At 40.0% G+C, this 25,316-nt stretch overlaps 2 protein-coding genes across 10 annotated transcripts in view; one reads left to right on the plus strand and one right to left on the minus strand.

Moving 5' to 3' along the window:
• Positions 1-1,310: 1,310 nt before the first annotated feature.
• On the plus strand, positions 1,311-20,070 carry golga2 (golgin A2). Of its 2 annotated transcripts, XM_029444892.1 has the most exons (28): positions 1,311-1,418; positions 2,757-2,927; positions 5,083-5,151; positions 6,110-6,262; positions 6,538-6,584; positions 7,025-7,088; positions 7,556-7,615; positions 8,456-8,536; positions 9,017-9,055; positions 9,180-9,242; positions 9,597-9,690; positions 9,829-9,935; positions 10,028-10,086; positions 10,293-10,434; positions 10,630-10,719; positions 11,208-11,315; positions 11,454-11,541; positions 12,080-12,222; positions 12,414-12,632; positions 12,878-12,991; positions 13,299-13,523; positions 13,798-13,897; positions 14,153-14,244; positions 14,387-14,636; positions 14,803-14,964; positions 15,070-15,176; positions 15,289-15,481; positions 16,644-20,070. In XM_029444892.1, the coding sequence occupies exons 1-28, from the start codon at positions 1,371-1,373 to the stop codon at positions 16,910-16,912; spliced, it is 3,357 nt and encodes a 1,118-aa protein (XP_029300752.1). In that variant the 5' UTR covers positions 1,311-1,370; the 3' UTR covers positions 16,913-20,070. The 2 variants fall into 2 exon arrangements, with proteins under 2 accessions (XP_029300752.1, XP_029300753.1); XM_029444893.1 differs by lacking the exon at positions 5,083-5,151 and having other exon boundaries at positions 1,313-1,418.
• Positions 20,071-22,912: 2,842 nt separating this feature from the next.
• The window catches only part of dnm1a (dynamin 1a), a 52,017-nt gene continuing 49,613 nt past the window's right edge, over positions 22,913-25,316 (minus strand). For all 8 annotated transcript variants that reach the window (XM_029444901.1, XM_029444896.1, XM_029444902.1 and 5 more), the window contains one exon: positions 22,913-23,916. Coding sequence is in view for 5 of the 8 variants with exons in the window: in XM_029444896.1 (XP_029300756.1) it covers positions 23,886-23,916 (31 nt within the window). In the remaining 3 variants the exon portion in view is untranslated. The remainder of the gene's footprint in view (positions 23,917-25,316) is intronic.

Here is a 25,316-nt window from a genome sequence, read left to right on the forward strand (position 1 = left end):
TACAGGTCACAGGCTTTTAAATACTGAATGCTAATCAAGCTATAACTATTTTTTGATATATTTCCATGTACAAAAAGAAAGATGTTGCATATAAATTCTCCTCTCTCTTGAAACTCTTTGACAAAATGCTGTGGTTCTCTTAGAATATTTATTAGATACCTAATTAACAACTAATAACCGTGTGAATGTGTGGAGCGAATGCATTTCATTTTATTTCAATACTTGCAAGTTTATTCTTGTTTCTCATACAAATGGTAAATGGTATTGTTTTACGATGATTATTACCGCACTTCACAGTAAACTGGTCCTAAATTTAAATCTGGGACATTTTTCCTTGAGTTTGCTTGCTTTTCCCAGTGCAACATGGATTTCAGCCAGGTGTTCTGCAGAGGTCACTCTCCAATGACATGTTATTAACATTGCATGTAGGTAAGGTTGATAAAAGCCTAAAATCACCATTTGTATGAATGCCAAAATGTTTATCCGTGCATCTCTGAGATGGACTGTCAAGACATAAGGCTCATATACTACAACAGGCAAAATTAAAATACAATGAATACATTTCTGATAAACAAAAGTGAGATAGATTTCCTTGTTCTTAATTAAATGTTTAAGTACATTTACTCAAGTTTTGTACTTAAGTAAAGTTTTGAGATAGGCCTACGTGTACTTTACTTGAGTATTTCCATTTTATGCTACTACTTACTACTTTTACTCCACTACATTTTTGAAGGAAATATTGTACATTTTTATTCCACTAAATGTATCTGACAGCTTTAGGTACTTTACAGATTTAGATTATTAATACAACATTTAAATCCACTAATAAATTATGATGTAGGCTAGTAATATAGATTAAGCTACCCAGCAGTATATATAGTAATTAAAATGAACACCACCTTTACCAGCTGTAACATTAAAGTGATGAACACATATACAGTTAAATATTTATAATCCAGAATATTGTGAAAAGGGCCATTCTGCCTTAAAGAGTACTTGTAGTACATTTTAATGCTAATACTTTTGTAATTTTATTTATGTACAATTTATTTTTGCATTGTTACTTTTACTCAAGTAAAATATCTGATTACTTCTTCCACCATTGTTGATAGTATTAAAGACAGATCAACACAATAAATTAACAGGATTTGTAAATAAATAAATAATAAATAAATACATAATAAGCTTGTTTCCCCCCCCCCCCTTCCATGTCCCTTCCGGTGCTCCGTAGATCTGTGTCCAACTCCAACTGCATGAAGCAGATTTTCTTTTACACAGCCAGGGCCCCGCGACCCCTACCGGCAGCCGGCAGTTACACCAATAGACTCCAAACTGGTGACGTGGTTCGGTCCGTTGACCAGAGCAGCAGTATGGCCGACCAGAGCAGGCAAATAAAACTCGCTGCAGCTAAGAAAAAGGTAAAGTATTTGACAACTGACCCGGCTAAATAATATGGGAGGCGCTGGCCCTGTCTCTCTTCTGCGGGTTTGCGTTGCCGGTGTTTTCTTTCGTTTTGTTATACATCTTTTTATGGAGTAGGGGTGTTGTCATTACACGTCGTCCGACCTCTGCGCTGTTGCCCGTCCCGCCTCTCGACTCCTCTCGAGGCTCCAATGCGCAGGAAAGATCGGTGATTCTTCTAGGCCTGTATTGATAGCATTAACTTTCCCAGATTATGCAGACTATTTTTAGTTATTTAATGCGTTTATAACATTCTACGCCGTTCAGTTTGTCAGTGATTAACCTAACTTACTCTATTTGCCCAACGATTTCATGTGTCTTTCTAGCTGTGCTTATGTGGTTTTTTTAGCAAACCTTAACGTGTTAGCTTACTAAGGCATGTTAACGTTAGCAAGCTGGCTAACTAATGAATAGTTGGCTATGTGATAGTGTAAAGAATGCTACCGGTCAGCTCTCTGTCTTGTCTGCAAGATGGCTCAATTATTTAATTATCATCAACAAACTACAATTTTAAAACAAACGTTGAGCTAGCGATGTAGCACAGTTAGCAGAATAGAATGACGGGGACTGTTTTGACAGCTGACACCCCTCGTCCCTGTCCCGCTGTGTGCTTCTGCTGCTAGGTGTGTTAGGCTAGTCAAAAAGATGGCCTTATCAGCTGTGAAATGTTAGCTTCAGGAAATGACTCGTCAGCAGTATGTACTGTCCTACAATCTTTGTAGATGAGTTGTCATGTTGATACCACTTTAGCAGCATTTCGCTGCGATTCAAACCCAGTATTTTAGAGACGGCAGCTCTAGTAGTTCCCCTTCGTTTCCCAGTCGGGTCCCCCACGACAGCTGTCACCAGGCACAATGCCTACACACACGCAGACAGGGGAAAGAGTGTTTTTATGATCATAGTTTGTTATCAACTCCATCTTGTTTGGTTTAGAACATCAAGTCGTTGAACATGACAGTCAATAACTTGTTGGCAGTGGGTCTACATTTGAAACCGGATATTTTGATTTGCTGGAAGCAGAATGGGAGCAGTCCATCCCTGCTTCATCTCAGACCAAATTCATCTCCTCATTCACTTAGCTTGTCCCACCAGTGGTTAGACATGACTTCTGAGCAATGTCTCTAGTTGGTTGAAAGTTGGGGACAAATGCAGAGGTCTACTGCTGGATTTGTAAGAAGTAATACAATAATGTGTGATTTTGTTTAATAGAAAGCAGAGTTTTATTTCTGGCAGTTAAAAATGTCTTGCTGCACTTCTTACACATCTATTGTTTCCTTTTCCTATTTGCTAATCAGCTGAAGGAGTTTCAGCAGAAGAGCTCCCCTGCTAGTGTGGGAGGTGAAAAGGGTGGAGGAGGAGGTGGTGGTGGTGGTGGTGGTGGTGGAGCTGGGGCCAAGAAGAAGAGGAAGGTGAAGGGACTGAACCAACAGGATGCTTCTTCAACAGACAGAAGCTCTCCAGACAATGTAAGTCAGTCCCAGTTGATCTTTCCATTTATTTGCCTGCTTGTCATTCTGCCTTTATTGGTCCAATAACAGCCTCTCTTTGCACTTGAAAGTCTTTATATGTCCTTCTTATGTCTGGTTTCTCAAATCTAGATTTTAAACGCTGGTTTAGCATTAGAAAGGAATAACTCACTGTTATGTCGGCTGTTTATAATAGGCAGACAACATTCATTGTTTTGTGTATGTACATACAATCTGCAACATTTTAGTAAGAACAGTTTTATAGTAACTGTGGCTGGCATAGCAGTATACACCCGATAAGCTCTACATGCTTATAGACAAAGTCCTTTATTGTGTGTTTTCTCCAAGTGGTAATGATTTAATGGTCTGCTTGGCCATTGATGACCCAATATTTTGCCGCTTGTGAAATGATACGGCTGAATTACTATCAAGTATATGCATATGCTTTCCTCCATGCTATAAAACAAGTGCCAGCAACAAAGTAGCAGTATTGACATATATCTGCTGGCCAGGTGACTGTGTGGAAATAATGTTTATCTAAGAAAGAGGACACTGGACAAGAGACAAAATGCCTCACCTGTTGCTGCATTATAACCCTGCCCCCTGATCATAACAGGGGCCAGGGTTATAATGCAGCAAATGGTGAGGTATTTAGTCCAATATACTGAAAGTTTCAAGCACTCATAGATGATTGCATGCAATGGCTAAGTAAAAGTTTGTCAAGGCCTGCACATACACTAGATTTTTGTCTTAGCTGTAACACATTTCTTATAGATTTTGAGAAATATTATCTTTGTCACCTGACCATCAGTTTTCCTTATTGGTTCATGCTATAGCAACCTTTTTTTATAGAGCACTTTTGAAAAGATATGTTATAAAAACGCATTCATATATGCTTTTTAAATTGCTGACAAGTAGTGTTCTCTCTCTGTTCTCTCACTATTAATAGCTTCTTGTTTAGTCCTGTATGCTGCTCTGATTTAAGGGACATAATGTGGACAGATGTACAGGACTGACCCTTATCAAAGTAGTAATGTCTATATCTGATTAGTAATAAATAAATTATCATAATCACGTGACTCACGCTTGGATGTTTTAACATAGAAAAATTAGAATCCAGACATTTCTGATTTATAAATAATACTCGGGTGATTTTTGGAGAAAAACAATTCTGTCAAAATCAGAGTCACACGCCTATCTGTTTGAGCTCATTGTTAATTTGTTTATCTTCTGCTTGTCACTACTATTACATTTATTATTATTATTTTTAATTAAGCACCGTCTACTTCTGTGTGTTCTGCTTTAAAGCTCTTATAAGCTAATTGAGACTGCCAATGAGGACACGCAGTTAGGCATGTGACTCCAGCACACAGCTTTCACACACAGGGGCTGACTGACATTCAGGTCAATTTTCCAAAGACTACGCCGGTCAGTAGTTTTCTAACTACTTTACTGGAATCTGGGCTAATCTGGCACAACTCTGCTGCTGAGTCTGGTTGGTTGTTCTGATGCATTTATTCCCACAAACATCTTTGGTTTTGGTTGACCAAGACTGGATAGACTCATGTATTTGACTGTTGCCTCTGTGTTTAGTGTCCTGTCTGTGACTTTGTGTGGTACTGTTACCATCTGATCAGGTTTCTCCTGAGAATGAGACCCTGTGTCTCAATGAGATTTTACCTGTATAAATAAAGGCTAAATAAAATGTATAAAAGACAACACTATTTAAATGGGCTTTATTTGCAAAGGTGAGTAAGTAGGCACAAATTATTGATTTGGTGCAGCAGGTTACACGGGCAAATGAGAGCAAGGTTACTGTGTTAGTTTATAGAGCTGGTTGTAGAAGAAACTGAAGCAGCGAGTGAAATGTAGGAAGGGATTATGCCAATACACAAAGGCCACCTTTGGACAAATGCTGAGCTGCCCCTGCACTCTCGTTCTGATGTAAGTGTTGTTTACATGAGACGTTTTTATATAATATAAATATTGGCAATTGTATTGATTTCTTGGACCAGGCATACTAGCCTCAGTTTCACCTCATTACGCACCCTCGTCACTTCTAGAGCTGATTCACTGCCTGTTTTTCACTCTCTAAATTGATCTCTCCCCTTTCACATCTCTTTCATTTCCCTCCCTTGTTTCTTCTTTCCTGTAGTTTGACAGTATTCTGAAAGCACTTAGTCAAAGCAATGGTGTAGTCCTACCTCCTTATGGCAACAGTCAGGTGAGCCTCTGTCTTATTATTTCCTTTCTTTGTTTCTGCCCTGTCTGTTTTTTCTGTTGTATCTTGCTTCCCTATTATTTCCTCCTTCTTACGTCACATGCACATATTCTTTCCCCCCCTCCCCCCCCCACACAGACCAGGATTCTGAGTGCAAATTCTTGTATTGGTGCTGTGCTTTTAAATCCATGTCAAGAGAGTACATGGCTAAGAAAAGTGGAGGGTGCACAGTTATTTCTCCGAGTTTATCCCAGTGTTGTTGGTGCTCATCTAGAGTTCACCATCTTATGTAGAATGCCACTCTGTGGATGCACAAGGTATGCACAGCAGATGGGTCTCAGTAGTTGCATGGCTGTGATATCTGCATCTGGGTGCATCATGCAGGCATGCATCTGGGGAAAACAGGAAATGTATGCATGATTCACTTTTCACTGCCTGATTTACACGCACTCCTAAAAGTGTTATTTTGTTATTACGCATTATTATAAAAGTCTTGCATGCATTAGCTTCATAGTAAGAGTAGGTGTAATGAAGAATAGTTATTTGTCAGTCACTCAATTCAATGTTGGCATTCATACAGCATAGTCTGAGTTCTGAGTGCCAAGGGTAGCAGTGGTGGGAAAAATTGGGGCAGCAATGAACAACTTTCCTTCTACAGCTATCACGATAAGTAACAGAGTCTGCATAGAGCTGCTCTGTGAGCTATTGAACACAAAAATAGATACCAACAAAACCCCTCCATTTTCTTATTACATTCTTATGTCATCTTGGACTCATCGTGCATTCATCTGGACATTTAAATGACTTAATTGATTCAACTGAACTATAAAGATAAATGAGTTCAGTGCACATAAAAAGCAAATCAAATTTGAGACATTATTGTCGTCGCTCTTTGATCCTAACTGCTCTTTTTCTTTGCATTAAACCAGTGTGTGCCTTTTTTGTGTATGTGTCACCGCAGACCTTTGCTGACGTGGAGGTCATCGGGTCTTCAGTTCCCCAGCTGCTGGAGGAACCAAAGGGCGAGCCTGGTCGCGGCTCACCTGTGTCTAACCTCGCTAGTGCTAACACTGCTACTAACCCTGAGTCTGTCGGTCACAACACTGGCCTGCAGGTGTGTGTCTATTTCTCTCTATCATTTTGTCTCTCTTTGTCTTTCAAGTCAAATCTTGTCATCCTGATGTCCTTCAGTTATATGAGTACATGCCTCAGATTAATGTATTTGTACTGAACAACAAATCCCCTGTTGTGTTTGTTTGTGATGTGTGTGCATTATGTGAATTGTTACCTTGCTAATTCTTTTTGATCAAATTCTTTATTTTTCTGTGTTCCTCCTCTCCCTGTTTGTCTGTCTCCTACTCTCTCTTCCTCTTTCCTCATATTTATCAGGACTATACCGATACCAATGGCAATGGGAGTTTAACAGAAGAAAATAGGTGGGTTACCTGATCCATCACTGCCCATGACACCCTTGTATCTTTTTATGGTAACATACACCACACACAAAACAAAGGTTGCATATTAATGGTTATGGACTGGCTATAAGTGTTGTTGTTGTAAAATCTACTGCAGAATTTGCCTGCCAAAGTAGTGCATTATCATGACAGAGACGTGGTATTTCTTTTAATTTGGAGATATAGATTTGTTCCAAGTACAGAAAACAATCTGCATATAGACTGTTCTATGAAATAATTCTATCATCTGCACATTTATGTTTATGCTTGCTGCTTTAACATAACATTTGTCATAAATGAGGTTTAATATATACTACTGTGTATACTGTGGCTCGAATACATCCCGCCATTGATTACTTATGCAACATGGTAAATGACTTAGTTAATGTGTGTGATTGATTATTGATGTTTGTTTCCTGCAGACCACTGTCTTCCACTGAGAGCCTGCGACAGCTCTCACAGCAACTGAACGGCCTGGTCTCTGAAGTAAGATTTTAGGTCTCTTTCGCTCGCTCGCACACACACACACACACACACACACACACACACACACACACACACACACACACACACACACACACACCTCGTAAAGTGTCAGGCTTTTAACAATTAAACACCACCACTGATGTGCACTTTCAGCTAGAGTGGGATGCATCTATTCTTGGCAGGAATGCACTGGAGGCATTTCCAAATCTGCCAGTTGTTCCCAATGGCCTCAAGCACACTGACAGCATTAACTGGTGCACCAGTTTGAATTTAGTTTAGTTTTGCATAGTCAGCAGTAAATCACGGAGCATGCTTTTTGTCAGGTTTCTGAGACACAGTTAACCGTGACCTTTCATCTGCTTACTAAAAGGAGTAATAAGACCCCCATAGGGTCTGTCTATAAACTTGACACATATTTCATTTTCTGTATTGGAAGCGCATTAATAGGCTTGTCTGTGTCTTTTCAGTCATCTACGGCATATGTGAATGGGGACAGTCCACCTGCCGTTGGTGAAAGAGAGCTGGGGGTAAGATGGAAATCTAATATTTTCTGTTTTCACAATAATATTAATAATAATAATTAATAAACACTCACAACAATACAGTTCATTCGGTTAACTTAACCAAAGGCTGCACGAAGCAACACACACTGGAGGACACTTTAAAAACAGAGAAATTCCAAAAAGATTACAGAGAGGGTTTGTTGTTTTGTCATTTCTTAAATAAAATAAAAAACCCATAAAGGAACAGATTGTATACAGGTAACTTTTTTTTCTTAAAGCAATTCAGAGTTATTCAACTGTCAAGCAAACGCATTACTCTGGATTGATTTGTAATAACTTTAATGTACTTGAAGTGTGCACTGTGCAACTGTTTATCCAGGAAAACAGCATGGGAGTATGGGATCGGCAGATACTCGATATTAATTGACTCTGATCGGGATAGCGGGCAAAAGAACGTTGTTAGTTTTCTCAAAGGCTGTTAGAGCTACATTGCAAGTGAATTTACTGCTTTAAATGTGTAAAAAGAATGAATGTATAGCTGGATTGATGGATGATTGATATTTTAATGTATGTCAGATTAAATGGCTGAAACTCTGGTGAGGACTATACGAAAAGTACAGACACACCTAAACCTGTCTCCATTAATCAGTTTAACAACCATCATGTATTTTATGCTATATTTTAATTATTTGATTCATGTCTCATTATTGAAAGCACATTTTTCCACCACTTGTAAAGGTGCTATTGTTTGCCTCCATGTTAATATTTCACATGTCCCCACTTTGTTTGACTTTTGCCACTGCACTTTCTCCCTCTCTTCTTTGTTCCCCCTCCTTTTCCCGGATGCATGTGTGCACGTGATAGGGTCGGAACCAGGAGCTGGCAGCTGCCCTGGAGTCCAGCAACCTAACAAACTCTCAGCTAAATACCAAGCTAGACCAGCTGGTAAGAAGCTGTGTGTGCGTGTTTCTGTGCATGCACGTTTGTGTGACTGGAAGTAACCCCTTTCCAGCCGACCCACAATATTCGCTGTCTGCATTCTGTATGTCCTCTTAAATAACCACAAACTGGAAGAAGTCATGCATGTTGATTTATTTATCTTTTACTTTTGTTGATTTAAAATGCATTTCTATAACTGTACATACCTCTACCTCTACATAAGGAGCAATGTGGGTGCACACTTCAATCACAGCTGTCATTACCTCATAGTAGCACAATAACAGCAAAAACTCAAATACACCTAAAAGGTTAACATATAATATAGATAAAAGAACAGGTTTATTATTTCAATACTTTCTGTTTGGCATGCAGATGAGCTTTTGTGTCAGAATTGTGGTTGTTTTATAGAGCTTGAATTGCTGCTGGTGTGATGAATGAAATGTTGATATTTCCTGAACTTAAATGTAAATCCTGTTGGTTTGGCAGGCACAGCATTCTCAGGGGCTCTCTGATCAGCTACAAAAGGTATTCAATAAAATAAGTCTAATGTGTCTCAGTCTGTTCATTCCTGTCTTTATTTTTCCAGTCTACTGAACTTTCACTTCCCTCCTAGTCATTCATGAACTCTGGTATTTTTGTCTTCCTTCAGGAGCGAAAAGAATTTGATCAGAGAGTTTCAAAAGAGCAGGGAGCCATGCGGGAGCAATTACAGGTAACTTCTCTCACCCAACACGTACACTGAATTTGTCTGGTGGAAAGATTTCTGAAACTGTGTCACAGCAGAAAAAGAACCTCATTGTACTGCCATGTTGTCTATCAGTGTGTAATGTCAGAGTCCATGGTGTCATTCTGACATCAAATGGATAGAAATGTAATCCAGCAACACATCCTCCCCCCCGATGGCGCACCCTGACAAGAATACATTATGTGTACATAGCTGAAGCACTGAGTGTAATTGCTCTGTGAAGAGTTAACTTTGTGATTTAATGAGGGACTTAATGTTAAATCATTTGATTGTCTAGTCTCACGAAAAGCTGTGCTCTTTGTTTGTCTGTCCTCTCCCAAGGTTCACATTCAGACCATTGGTATACTGGTATCTGAGAAATCAGAGCTACAAACGGCACTACAATACACACAACATGCTGCAAGGCAGAAAGCAGGTGTGTGTGTGTTTTATAATCAGCTGTAAATACACTTGAATGAAGAATCTTGGCAAGACCTTAGATAGCCGATTGTTTACTGTCTTTCTGCTGTCTTCGTGTGTGTGTGTGTGTGTGTGTGTGTGTGTGTGTGTGTAGCTGAGGCAGAAGAGTTGAATAACCGTCTGCAGGCAACAAAGCAGAGAGTATCAGAGCTGGAGAGAACGCTCTCTTCTGTCTCAACACAGCAGAAACAGTTTGAGAAGGTAACAAACGTTGCAGTGATCGCTGCTAAACAGAATTCCTTGAGAAAAGTGTTTGTGATTTTCAAGAAATGTTTTCCTTTTTTGTCTCTTAGCACAACAAAGAGTTTGAAAAGGAGAGAGACAGCCTGAGGCTAGAGGTGTTTAGACTAAAGTAAGTCACTTAACCCTCACATACACACTGAGATGTATTTCACAACATTTCATCGGCAGGAGATTAGCTAAGAAACGCTTTGACATTAATAATGGCATTTAGAGTCCATCAAATTGTATGCAACGCAACAGATGGCACGTGCAAATCTCCCAAGTTAGAATCTGGTAGTTTAGATGAACAATCTCTGCATATGTGTGTGTCCGCAGCAATTTGAGTGAGGAGTCGAAGCAGCAGAGCTCAGAGCTGTCAGAGCAGATAAAGCTGAGAACACAGGAGAATGGCGCAATGGGGCTGGAGTTGGAAGATCTTCGCAAGAGACTCGAGATAGCTGACCTCATGTTGCAACAGGTGCATTAAGACACAGGCACAACATTTTACAGTACATGCACATATATACTGATCTTCGTCTTCGTGTTGGATCAACTCTAAAGCAAAACTACGACAAAAAGCCATCATTGGATTGGTTTCAATCAAGAGCCCTAAATGTTTGTTTGACGACAATGAAGCCTGACGTCAATGTTTGTCCTTTTTATTTCTCTCCAGTACTCCAGTCAGTCAGATCCCACAAGTGCCAACCAGCAGGTCCAGTTACTGCTGGGAGAGAAGCAGCAGCTGGAGGAACACAATCACCAGGTCTGTGATGGGGCCTTTCGCTAAAAGTTATCTGTGTGTGTGTGTGTGTGTGTCTTTGGATATTCATTTGAAATCTTTTGAGATGGAGCACAGTGTTTTGATATTCATTCTGAAGTGTGTGCCTCCTTATCTGATAAACTGTTTGTATTGTATTCTGTCATGAACAATTAAAACATTTCAACATAGATTAACTACCAACTAGTATCTCTGCAACCTTTCCTTTCTTATAGAAACATATTCCTCAGCCAACTGTTTGCATCACATGACCCATGAGATGTCACATACCTTTCCCACTCTTCCTTTCCATATTTGATTATTTTATACATAAAAGTTGCAAATTAATCCTTTTTTCTTCTTTTTTTTAATGATTTAAAAATAAACTAACCTAGACTACGTTATGTATGCCTAAGCGCTTGCCTGTTTATTCCTTATATTCAGAAAGTCTTGCTTTGTAAGAACCATTTCTCTCTTTGTATTTTTGATATTAGCTGATGGAGTCGATGGCCCATCTGCAGACAGAGAGAGACTGCTATGCAGAGCAGATCCAGGACGAAGGCCGTGTATGGAAGGACAAAACGGAACAGCTGCTAACACAGGTAAACTGTACAGTAACATCAGCATAGACACGTGATTGACTATAGCTTTGAAAATAAAGAAATCTGTATGTTCTTTGTTGTTTTTGGTTTTAAACAAATGACTAATTGATTTTAATGATACATTCTGTGTCTGTGCAGGTGTCTTTGGTTGCAGAGGAGAGAGACAGCAACATCAGCCGAGTCCAAGAACTGGAAGCCAGCATCATGGAGCTACAAAATGCTGCAGGTAAGAGATTCACACTGCTCTTATCTAGTGCTTCTTCCTGATCCCGGCCTTTCTGAAGCACCGTCGTTGAGCTGCCTATTTACCTTTGGTAAATAAGCAGTTTGATTGCCTGAAGTAGTGGGATTAATGCAATGGGCTCCCCTTATCTTCCAGCAATTTACACCTGATATGGTGCTCCTGGGATCAAGGGGAGCAAAGAGACGTGATGTTTGACACTATTGTTAACTAGTGTCCAAATGTTAATTACTGCCCAAACATTTGTTTTTAAAGGCTGTAAAGCTGTGTCGGTCTTTTTTCCATTGGTGCGAGATTTTACGTTTTACTGTCGAGTATTCACATAGTTTAAAAGTTAACACATATTTTTTGTTAACGGTAATATTTATTCCAGCATAATCTTAAAATCTTAAGTATATATGAACTCTAGCGTTCTATATACTGGGCACACGCTGGTGACACAGCTACTTACAGTCTCATGTATTTCTCTGTAGCAAAAGGATTACACCTGGTAACTGTTATCCTTCTTCTCCTCCTGCTCCAGCGTTGTTGTCCCAGGAGAGAGAGGCTAAGGATAATGCAGAGCCTCAGTCCTCAGGACCATCGGAGAGTGAGGTGGCTCTGCAGGAGGCCCTCAACACTCTGCAGCAGGAGAAAAACACTCTTGCAGCACAGTACCAGTCACAGGTATGCATTACAATGACACATGTTTGAGTCCTGTTGTAGCTAATGTTTAGTTAAGGTCTTGGAATAATAATGGGATCATATTAACAATTGAAAGTTACACCAATTGGTGTGTTCTTTACATAATGTTTAAAAGATTATTAGTTATTTTCGGTTTAAAGTTTCCATAATCCCCTCTGTGATATTTCCCACAGCTGCGAGATAACGAGCAGCTGAGCCGCATGTGTACAGAGCAGGAGACGCGTATGGGGGAGATGGAGCGACAGGTAGAGAGCCAAGTCCAGGAGGAAGGGGACCGCCGGCGCATGTTGGAGGATGTTCAGTCAGACAAGGCCACTATTAGCCGCGCTCTCACCCAGAACCGTACACTGAAGGACCAGCTGGCTGAGCTACAGAACGGCTTTGTCAAACTGGTGAGGCTGAGAATCGAGCTGTCCATCTGTCCTTTATTTTTAGTGACACATTTTGAAGTGCTGTTATTCATATACTCTATATTTCTTTTGTCTCTGATTGTTGTGCTATGGTTTGATTTGTGGTTCTGTAACAAGAGGTTGACAGAATTTTAACAAATTAGGATATTCATGGCAAGTGTTGGCTCAAAGGTTTGGGAGACTGCTGTCTTTAAGCCCAAACTCCTGTTACTCCTTCATTTGTACAGACTAATGAGAACATGGAGCTGACCACTGCCATCCAGTCAGAGCAACATGTGAAAAAGGAGCTGGCTCGCAGAATGGGTGAACTGCAAGAGGCACTGCACAACAACAAGGAGCAGGTATGGTCACACACAAAACACTTCATAACAAACACAACTGGAGGTCTGCTGACAGTTTCATGTTGTGGCATTTGTTCAGTTTTTGCACTTTGTTTTGTCTTTACTGTGCTTACACTATATCGTGTGCAATCTAATATGTTTGTAGTAGTTATTCTATTCTTGTTGTTGGCCGTACACACAGTGCATTAACACAATGGAGCAATATGTGATAATGGCATCCTGAGAGAGATTACATATTTGTTTTGACAACAGTCATTTCCTGCTTACTTTTGGTATTACATTTCCTCTTCGTTTCCCTTGGCTTCAGCTGGAACTGAAAAGTAAGGACACTGAGGGTCTAATGGAGCAGAGGGACCAGGTAGTGGCCCAGCTGCAACAGTACTGTGCCGGCTACCAGACCCTGGCCTCAGAGAGGGAACAGATCCACCACCAGTATCTGCAGCAGATCCAGCTCATGGACCGGCTGCAGCACGATGAAACCGAGGGCCGCGTGCAACTGGAGATCAGCCACAATCAGCTCAAGCAAGCGCAGGTGTGCATTTCAGGAATAAGTATTTATGAAAAACTTCAAAATATTGGAATCCAGCCTGTTGTGATATTTTAGTGCAGTAAACCGTATGTACTTTAAACTTCTATAACATATTAAGACTGCTTTAAAGGAGTCTGTTAATTATACAGTATATTGATAGTATGCTGTGTTACCTCCCCTTCTGTCACTGTCCCATCTCTCTGACAACCTCAAACACACATTCACTTGTATTTCTTTTCATCATTGTCTTTGAATGACTCTCTGTCTCCCCCTACAGGATTATTTGGATCTTTTGGTCAAAGACAACGAGCAGCTGAAGGCTGAGGTGCAGGAGCTGCTCAACAGCTCAGCTCTTGGCACGTCATCCAGAGACCAAGGTAAGATTTGTCTATTACTGGCATGTTGGTACTTTTCCCTCGTCTTTTACAAAAAAGTACTCAAGTTCCCTTCACAGGCGTTCATGTGTTTGTGCCTCGCATGTTCAACACCACCCTCTGGTTTCAAATTGTTGAATCTGAAAGAAATAAAACCTAGGAAGTGAAAACTGTCCCGTGTCCTTCACTAGAAACAAGGACACAGCTGCAGCACCTGCAGTCCCAGTCTAAGTTTTAATTTGTCACTATGTTACTTAGGTGATGGAGTGGAGAGCCAGTCCCTGCAAGAGAGCCCAGAGAAGTCCTTCGCCATAGTTATCCCAGAAGACTTTGAGAGCCAGAAGGAGATGGTGAGGAGGGGGATCAATGTTCTTCCCCAAAAACTACTACTTTTCCTTTTTATTACACATTATGGAGGCCTTACATGACACCTACATATGATGCATCCAGTGCAACGCCAGTTTGAATGATTGATGTTTAATTTCGATGCAGGAGGAGTTTATCCGTGGAGCGTTGGCTCGGCTGGAGGCGGAGAGGGACGAGGCCAGAAGGCAACTGGAGGAGGAGCACAGGCTCCACATGGCAGCCCGGCATCAGGCCGCTGTGTCCCTCAGCCTTGAGCGGCAACACCACAGCCACACACAAGATCATGACCATCATGACCATCATCACGAGCACGAGCACGAGCACGAGCACACTCAGGGCCAACATAGTCACTGTGAACACAATCACGAGCATTCAGGTGAGGGAGGTTTGTTTGTGCGCAAGTGTGCAAATGTTTTTACAATGAAAAGACCAAGACTACTATCTCTCTAGACTACGGCAGTGAGATTATCTTCTATTGATCATTTAGATTATCTGAGGTGCATGATCTAAACCAGCTGTGCACTTAACTATCCTCTACCCAGAAGGAGGAGTGCCGGTGGAAGTTCATCAGGCCCTGCAAGCTGCCATGGATAAGCTCCAGCAGCGTTTCACCTCCCTCATGAGAGAGAAAGCTGACCTGAAGGAGAGGGTGGAGGAGCTGGAGCACCGCTGCATCCAGCTGTCTGGAGAGACTGACACTATAGGTGGGACAGCAGGATATTTCTGTTGTATTACTTTGTTTACAAATACGTTTGGATTGAGTGTCTCTATCAGATTGAAAAACTAATTTCTGTTCTCTGTCTCTCCAGGGGAGTACATAGCCCTGTACCAGAGTCAGCGAGCCATCATGAAGCAGAAACACCAGGAGAAGGAGCAGTACATCAGCATGCTGGCTCAGGACAAGGAAGAGATGAAAGTACTGTATAGCAACCTTTTTGTTCCATTGTAGTTTCATAAGATGTTTGTCACGATGCATGCTTTTGCTCAGTTTTTACCGTCATAGCCATCGTTTCTCCGTTGTTCATCAGGCGAAGCTGTCGGAGCTGCAGGATCTGGTGATGAGGCTGGTGGCTGAGAGGAACGACTGGTACAGCCGCTACACCAGAGCTGTAGCCGGCGCAGGCACAGTGAACCCCGACCTGCTTCCTGTTGGGGAGGATCACACTCATCCAGAGCACCAAGCACATGCACACACGCATCTTAATGCTGTCAGTGAAGCAGGTAGGCACAACCAGTACTACTGTATGTGCACTTAAGCTGCCCCTGCTACACCATTTAAAAAAAAAAAAAAAAAAAAGGGAAAAAACAATTAAACACCGATCACTGTGTCCAGAGGATGGTCGGGGGGGTTAAGCGTGTACCCCTATTAGGTCACATGTGTCCAACAGACTGAGCTGACATTATTATTTATCTATTTTATATGAAAGGGACCATCTACAATAAATGAAACATAAATGTCACCAAGTTTTCTTCATTTTGCTGTTGACCACATTAATAATGACTTCAGCATTTACCTTAATCAGGATCATGTCAGAGTAAAGGTGCAGTCACACTGGATTTCACCTCACAAACTAAAGTCTGCAGTCAGATAATTGCATTTCATGTACCGTAATTTCCGGACTATAAGCCGCGACTTTTTCCCCATTTTGCGACCCTGCGGCTTATATAACAGTGCGGCTTATCTATGGATTTTTACAGCTAACGGCCACTAGGGGAATTCCTAAATCTATGGATTTTACAGGTTACAGTCCACCGGATGCAGGGAAAGAGCGCGCAAAAGTAGCGAGTGGTACGAGAGACAGACGGACATTACGAGAGCGAGGCAGTGTGTGAGACACCCTCATTATGGAAATATATATATTTATTTCGAGGAGTCTTATTTTGTTAAATATGCTTTTATGTTGATACTCCTGAAACCGGCACTTTCTGGGGGTTCGCGCCACTTTTTCGGGAGACGGAAAGAAGGATACGCTGAAGAGAGGGGTGCATGTCCAAAAACCCCGACTGTGGAGTTACCGTATGATGATGACTTCCATGTGTTTCTTCTGTTTCAACGGTAATTTATGGACAAATTAAGGAAAACACCAACGGTCAGAGACAATAAATGCTGATTGAACAGGCAGAAGTTCTCCATCGTTATTTCCTGGTTCTACACAACACAACGCAGAGTCGATCGTGGTGTCAGCTACAGACCGGCTACATACACATCAGTCAATTTAGCGTCTGCGGCTTATAGTCAGGTGCGGTTTATAGTCCGAAAATTACGGTACATTTATATGTTTATTCTTTGTATTCAGAATAAAAATACCACTTGCTCTTTAAAAAAATTATTATTTTATAATATTTAATATAACTTCACCATGCTGCTTTCTCTCTGCTGCAGAAGCCATGGAGGTCATTCCTCTGTCGGAGCCCGCCACAGGCCTGGAATTCCCCTCGTCCCAGGCGCCGTCAAGCGGGTCGGCCCAGACCGACTCCAAGTCCCTGGTGCCCAAAGAGGACGGCACAGCCCAGCAGATCATGCTGCTGCTCCAGGAGATCCAGAACCCCCTGGGAGCGCTAAGATCCCCCCCCTTCCTCGGGGAGAACCCCTGCATCCCCTTCTTTTACCGGCCTGACGAACAGGACGAAGTCAAGATCCTGGTGGTGTGAGGTGTGGCTGTGATGGAGGCTGGTGTGTGTGTGCGTATGTATGAGATATTGGACATGTCTTGAAGTCTGGGGAATATTAAACACCACAGTTTGTAGCTTGTTGATCATATTCACAAACACTTCTCAAGAAATATGACTCCCTGCACCGCTGGTCACAGACTGTCTTTGACCCGGTTACATTTAAAACGGCCCCTCTCTGTTCTGTGTGTTGGCACTAATGTGTGCATGGTTAAAAAGAGAGTATCTATTTGTTTTTATGTTGTTCGTTTTTTTTTGTCTATGATGCTCTTCCCAGAGAGATGACCAGTATTCCTTGAATCTGATTATTCTCTGGACCACCATTTTTAATCACCATCCTTTCTCGTCTCCCGTTTTACACATAAGTGCAATAAGGGGGCCGTTTATTCTGTCCCCTTTCCGATACAGTACCTAAAGAGCTGCCGATTAGCAGCCTGTTTGTGTGCAACTTCATTTCAGTGCAAATCTCAATTTTACACAATTCACTGTACCAATGCCAAAAAAGAGCATCACGTTTGAATGTAATAACCCAAATATTTACCTGTATGTGTGTGTGTGTGTGATGTGAGGAGAGTGAATGATGGTGAAAGGGTGCACAAGGAGAAGAGAGAGATGCAAGTTAAAGTCAAATCAAGAAACTGAAGTGCACATAAGCTTTTGAACTGTAGGCGCTGTTTCAAAGTCAAGAGCCCGCTAGTTACATGATGAGGTTCAGAAAAAGATGGAGGCAGGTGTCGCAGATTGGTACTGATCCTTTTCTCAACCTTTTTTGTGTCTTTGTCCTCCAAACATTGAAAATACGTCTTCTGTTTGTACAGTGTGAAATGTTAATATATGTGAAACGTTTGTGTTGTGATGTCAAACATCCTGTTAGACTGAGAGAAGGAGGGGACCGATGCAATTTAAAGACCCCATGAGGAAAAAACACATTTTAATCAAAGTTATTGAGGCATTATTTTCAGAGTGTAATTCAGATAATTAATAGAGTTTGGGTTGCTGTGTGTCGGGCTGCGTCCCACATTTTTCTTTTCTTTCATTCTTCAAGTTTTTCTTTATCTCATTAGCATGATATATATTAAGGTGCACCGGAGGAAGTTACAGGAAGTATGCTGTTAAAATCTCGTTATCTGCGCTCATAATTCGTCTTTCTTCTTCAAATATTCTTTCATCTCTGAGGAATTTGTCCTCACCACAAATGTCCACACTCTTTTATTTAATTGAATTTTCCCCTCATCAAAGCTGCTCATCCCTTACTTTAATTTCATGGGGTCTTTAAGTTTCGGAACAAATTGACACTATTGATAAGAGCCTGTTTTTTTTTTTTTTGTTACGTTTTCTTGTAGTTCCACATATCGAGTATGAATTAATCCTTTACAACTGGACTGTGTGAGTGAGCGTGATGCGCGCGCTTGTGTGTGTGTGTGATCCAGACCGTTTCCACTTCAGCCGAAGTTGCTTCTGTTGTACTTTTTTTTGTAGAGTTCTATCAGATTATATAAGTATGATTGCACTAAAACTGTACAAAGCTTCTCATTCATCTCTGTCCTCTGTGGCTGGTTGGACAGTGATGGAGCCTGTGGATGAATCCTATGAAGCCACACTCGTAAGCTGAGGATTCCAGTTGAAGCAAATGAGTTTAATTGAAAGTGTGTGTGTGCAGTGTTGCACTCGGAGGATGAATTGTAAATATGAACAAATGGTGACAATAATGGGATTGGTCGCTTCCAACAGGGCGTGTTATTGCCAAAAGTGTGGGACCAATTCAGAATTTGAGAAAATGAACAACTCTTTCCAAAACTAGTCAAATGTGTTATGTAATTCTTCTCCTTATGGGCATTGGGAAAAAGAAATGTATGTAGGATGCCAACATTAAGACGGGCTTCATACTTTTCTTCAAGTTTATGTGTCTAGATTTAAAGAGAGATGCTCATGTTCACAAATGTAGATTGGAGGATGGATTGATATCTTTACCGTGAAGCTCTTTCCCTTTGCAACTAATAACCAAGAGCTACGCTATCCCAGCAACAAAGAAAAAAAATCCATTTCAGATTAAATCATAGCAGAGGCCTCTGGTTTTTAAGAGTCTTTCTATGATTTTAATATGCAAAGACATATTGCAAGTCATACAAAAATCCCACGGACTACTTTTGGAGGTATTTTAACCTTTCATTTGGATTGGGTCTTTGAATTTTAAACTCCTCTCTGTTGTCTTTACTTATAGGTAAAGGACATATTTGTTCGGTTATTTAATTGCACACTTGATTTTTATGACTAAATGCAACAGGACGGAAGGCGTTAGGCTAAAAATACCAGAATGTTTACACTATTATAGAAAGCATAATGTAATATGTGGAGGCCATATGTACTTGGTGTTTTTTACAGGCAAAGGAAACAGCGCTGCGCCTTCCCTAAACCACAGCACTTTGTAAGTAAAAGGTGGTTTTTGGATACATTTACTTAATCATTCTTTTTTTTTTTTTTTTTTATTCCTTGCTTCCTAGCATTCTGTCACTTTTTGGTTTCCTTTGAAACGAGCTACAAATTGAGTTTTTTTCCCTTCGTTTTGTTTTTGGTCAGACCAAGAGGTAAATATACAATAAAATAATTTTAGTGATGTTTCGGGGCTTGTAAAATAAGAAATAAGGCAAGGTGGATAACATTACTTCCCATACTCTTTAATTCACTCTTAAATATGTTATGCGTGATTGAAACAAATAGCAATGGGAAAGCATTTATTGTCTTTACTGTAAAAGAGGTGGTGTAAATACTGTAACTGTGTAACATATTGTATATTCATTATGCCTGGTGTGTGGGGGAAAGGCTGCTCTGCCATGTTTACTGGCAGTGTGAACTGTGTGTCTGAAAGTTAGTTCAAAGTCGAGGTGTGGGCGGTTACTGACTGGCTGTGATTTAATACAAAGATTGACTAAAAAAAGAAAGAAAATATTCTATTTATTTGGAATAAGTTAGTATCTCAACTAATCAGTTTTAATGTAAAATAGAAGTGGATGGAAATGAAGGATCATTCGGAGAACTGATTTGTTCGAGGGCTGCTTCTGACAGAAGCTTTCTGATTTGTTTTTTTCCTTGAGTAATATTTTCTCCCCTTCTCCAGAATAAAACTGAGCAACTTGAACACATTGTGTTTTGACTTCCTCATTTCTTTGACATTCTGAAACAGTAAAGATGCAGCAGGCAGTTTGACTTGTCACAATAGGAAAAGCACAGGTGTTGCTAATAACATTAACGATGCGCCATCTTGCAATTAGGCCTATTTCATGGCAGACATCTTTTATTTGTCATTTTAGGAAAAGCCCAGGTGCATTTAATTGGCCTTTTCTTTTGCCCAGTCATTATCACAATTAATTACCAAACGCTCAGAAACTGACATTTTGGCTATAAAATGTATAAACTATTTTCTTCTGAGTTTGGTTAATCTAGATTTGAAACTCATATTTCTGATGGGAAAATGTGTTTTGTTTTTTTCTTTCACCTTTTTGTATACTGTACTTCATACTCCAGACAAGTACCTCTAAGACTTAATGAAAGTGGTTTGCACTAGATGTTAGATGGTGTAACTGCTTGTTCTGTCTGATAACCCCGAACCCAAAGATGTTCAATTTACTATCATAGGAAAAATATATATATTTGCATTTGAGAAGCTGGAATATAATCAACATAATAAAGCGAAACACAGTCCATATGCATATTGTTTCACTGTGCAAAATGTGATGACAGTGGGTCAAAACACGTTTGTCCATTACTTTGGAATTGAAATACTTATAAAATAATGACATCACCATCTGCCTCAACTGTATTTTGTGTTTCGTGCAACTTAGCAAAAAATCTAACCTGCTAAGACTGTGAACACGGTAAAGATTAAACCTGTTAACTCCGCATGTTAGCATTGTGAACATGTTAGCGTGCTGATGTTAGCATTGTGAACATGTTAGCGTGCTGATGTTAGCATTGTGAACATGTTAGCGTGCTGATGTTAGAATTGTGAACATGTTAGCATTGTGAACATGTTAGCGTGCTGATGTTAGCATTGTGAACATGTTAGCATTGTGAACATGTTAGCGTGCTGATGTTAGCATTGTGAACATGTTAGCATTGTGAACATGTTAGCGTGCTGATGTTAGCATTTAGCTCAAAGCACCACTCTGCCTGAATAGTCTCACACAGCTGCAAGCATGACTAGACCTTTGGTCTTGTTAGTATGAATAGTAAATATTGTAATCTTTAATGATTACCATATCAGTTGCTTTTGTTGAAATCTCCTTTTTAAAGTGCAGTTCACCTCCTTTAGCAAATCCAGTGTAGCTGTTCTGCCAATGTTGTTAACCACCATAAAGAGACAGAGAGGACATTTCATTCAATACACTGAGGTTTTTAATGTGTTGACAAAGCAGGTAAATTCTTTGTTCCATCCACAGCAGTTTTAACAAGATGCAGGACCTGCTTATTGCTGCAGGAGTTCACACATTCACACTCTTTCTGCTCTTCTACACGCAGAGAGAAACAAGAAAAACAAAACAAAAACCTCTCTGCTACCAGCTTAAGTATCAAACAACCTGCCTCTATATATATATATATATATATATATATATATATATATATATATATATATATATATATATATATATATATATATATATATATATATATATATATATATATATATATATATATATATATATATATATATATATATATATATATATATATATATATATATATATATATATATATATATGCAATACACATTTTTATAATTTATTCAAATATTATTACCTTATACACATACTCATTTATTCATAATATTTAAATATTCAGCAGACTAAATCCAGTGGAAGTACAAGTTTCATAAGATGCACCACACATATACATAATAACACATTAAGATATGTCCATAATAAACTATTTACTGTTAAATAATAAGTAGAATATGCTTTGTTGTGTTTCTGTTGCAGTTGTGGAGTATTAAGATGCACAAGGGGTCACTGAAGTGGTTTTTAAATGACATCAGTTGAGGTACAGAGCTGGGTTTTTGTGGCTGGTGGGTTTGTAATTTTAGCTTGGGGTCAAAATACAACACATCACACTGACAGCAGATTTCAGTGAAAAGATGGGTTGAACACAGGCTCTCAGACAGCGATGTGAGGGGAGAAACAGGAGAAGCGTTTTGATAGTTTTATGCATAGACTGTGACTGTTTTCATGTTCTCACTCACCCCCGTGACCACTGAGAGAAGGAAGAAAAGAAAAGAAGAAAATAAAGTAAACAGCAGATTATAAACCTGGATTAAATGCTGAAGGTTTTCCTGTCTGTATATCAGAGGGGTTTGATGCATAATGTGATCGAAGTTGACTTAGAAACGCACTCCAAATATTTGAAACCTTTCCCATTAGGGACCTCATTCCCTCTGAATAAAAAGGATGTATCAGGAGCTATCTAACAGTCTCAGGGTGCGACCCAGACCACAGATTCCCTTCCTCTCAGATAAAAATGTACTCTGATTTGTGTGTGACTGGTGTCCTGCAGAAGGATATTCTATATATTGCACTTTATTTTTAGATACCGCCTCAATATGATATCGCAGTGACAAAGTTTTTGTGAAGAGGAGAGGAGGAAAGTGGGAATAGAGCCATGGGAGGCGCCTCTTTAAGCCAAAAAAAAAGATTTTCTTTGTTGCATAGGTTCTGTGGAAGCACAGACAACAGTGTTTTTGAGAGGTGGTTGTGACAACCAGTTACACTGACACAGTTATGTGAATTATTTAGCCTTCTGGAGTCTACAACAGGTCCCTCAGATGATTGCTTCAGTCCTAGTGCAAGAGGAGAAAGAAGAGGAGGAGGAGGGGGAGGGGGAAGAAAGGATGAAGAGCAGCACCTCTTTTCTGTCCAGGTATCTGAGAATGAGGAGTCTTTAGGGGATCATTTCCCTCCTTATTTCATTAAATCTCTCCTTTGTGTGAGCTGAGTGAGTGAGCTGAGTAAGTGATGGTGCAATCTGTTTCATATTTGATAAGTGGAAACCAGGGTGCGTTTTAAAGGAGGGGAGCTAAAAGGGAGGATGGATCTTCTTCACCTCGTGGCCTGAAATGGTGTGAGGAAAATAGGCAACACATGACTTCACAGAGAGCAGTGCTTCAGTGAAGTTTTAACAAAAAAAAACCTTTCTGTTTTCCAGCTGCAATATGTCGTAAAAAAAACCTGTATTATCACCAATAAAACTGAAGTTAAGAATTTGTAGCAATCTTTTTTTTACTCTGCTCTGAAGACTTTTAATCCAAAACTTTTTTTTTGCATGACCGGCAATACAAGGTGAGTTAGTGACAGACATTTTTGTTGCTGAAGTAGTCAGGAAAAAAACATACATACAAACATAAAATACATAAAATGTTAATAACAGAAAAATTAAGTCAGTCAGCAGCCAGAATACACATCATAAAGGCTGGAGTATAATGTAATACTCAGGCAAAATGTCATGCAAAGTTTGCAAATGTCTCCCACCTTAGGTTTAATAGCATTCTGTATGTATTTACGTGTGTATATATATGTATATATATATATGTGTGTGTGTATTTATATAAGCAGTGTGCATGCACATGTGCACATACACTCAAAAGTATAAATTATTTTATATTCTTTACATAGTTTATTCAAATTCTGAGGGTGCAGCATGTTCGTATGTCAATCATGCAGGTGTGGTTCAAGTATTCTGCGTCTTTGTGTGAAACAATTGTGTGTGTGTGTGTGTGTGTGTGTGTGTGTGTGTGTGTGTGTGTGTGTGTGTGTGTGTGTGTGTGTATAGCTTGGAAGGGGAAAGTAGGAGCAGGAGAAGGGAGCCGGCTCAGGTCGGGTATGGCAGAAAACGACAGGAAGGTGGCACTGTTGTCCATGGCCTCATATCCAGAGGTTGGACAGACGGAGGGAGGGAGGAGCTCAGAGGTCTAGTGGGTTGGAGAAGGTGGGGGTCTCCGACTGCCATGGACACAGAGCACAGGAGCAGACACAAAGAAGAAAGGACGGGAACAAGTTGGATTAGTGTTTTCTAGGTGTTTGCAGTCTTTGTTTGAACTTCAAGTTCAGGTTTATACTTACTTATCTTTATTTCAGGGCCCCCATGTGTTAATCATGCACACAAATACAGTAACCTTCACTTACACAGACAGCCACTTATATCATGAGATAACACATGGAAGGAAACCCGAAAACACAACCAACATCACAAAGACATTAGGCTCAGTTAGCATGTCCACAATGCAGGTAATGTATGCTTGCAGTGGCCAATTGCAGGCATTATTACTCCATATCAAAGTGTTGTCTAAGTACATTAGCATGCACCTATATAGACTAATTATTAAAGTCTGTCATTGTAATCTTTATAAATAATCATATGGTGTTGCTACAAGAGAGTGAAAAGTGTGAAAAAAGGCTATTGTTGATACATATATTCAGCATACCCTTCGAAACAGTAAGTCCCAGCCTAGGGGTCGCAATATAAATTTGAGGGGTCTCAAGATGATTAACAAGTAAGCACAACATTTTTAAAACAGTTTGACATTTTGTAAATAACACTTATTTGCAGAGAGTTAGGTGAGAAGATTGATACTACTTGTTAGCTTAGCTTAGCTCCCTCAGAGGATCTAGCTTTGGTATTTACAAATCAAACAAACGAGATATAATGTGTCAATAAGTGAGTTTTAGAGGCTTTGGTAGGTGGATTTTGTACTCGTCCTCCAGTCTTTGTGCTAAGCTAAGCTAACTGGCTGCTGGTGGTAGCTACATATTTAATGTACAGATATTTATGTTCTCATTTAACTCTCTGCAAGGAAGCGAATAAGAGTTTTTCCAGAAAATTAACAAAAACTGATTCTATTTGTTTCTTACCCTTCTAACTTGTTACCCTGTAAAATAAGATGTCTAGCATAAAAGTGATGCTACCTTTTCAGATTGTTTAATTTGAATTGTTTTAAGAGGCTTTGAAAAGTCAAAGTAACCCATATTTCCCTAGAAAAGGTTCAGTTGAGAATCACCAGCAGTGCTACCTGCACACTCGCTAAATTCTGAACTGAACGGTAATATTGACAGATGCCATGACTTTGAACGACAACATCAGATATTCAGAGACCAAGTTAGGGATGAGCGGAATGTCATGGCAACACTGACACAAAAACATCAATACACTTTAAGTTTTGAAGACTTGAAGCCTGTCTGACTGTAATCTGAGAAACATTAACACACACTGACACCATTGACTGCAAAATCAGCCCAAACACTGATGCAAACACACACACACCATGAACTGGATGTGTGTTTGCCCATGCAGCGCTCTGAGAAGAGAAAAGAACAGTGAGACTGCATGCAGGGAAAGGATGCCT

The sequence above is a fragment of the Cottoperca gobio genome, chromosome 12, assembly GCF_900634415.1.
Source record: "Cottoperca gobio chromosome 12, fCotGob3.1, whole genome shotgun sequence".
NCBI lineage: Eukaryota > Metazoa > Chordata > Actinopteri > Perciformes > Bovichtidae > Cottoperca > Cottoperca gobio.

Bases quoted from the DNA above. Each gene is read 5' to 3' on its own strand.
- golga2 (XM_029444892.1), top strand. From the start codon at position 1,371: ATGGCCGACCAGAGCAGGCAAATAAAACTCGCTGCAGCTAAGAAAAAG. The intron at 7,616-8,455 runs GTAAGATGGAAA...TGCACGTGATAG, and splicing joins TTGGTGAAAGAGAGCTGGGG to GGTCGGAACCAGGAGCTGGC. The intron at 12,992-13,298 runs GTATGGTCACAC...CCTTGGCTTCAG, and splicing joins TGCACAACAACAAGGAGCAG to CTGGAACTGAAAAGTAAGGA.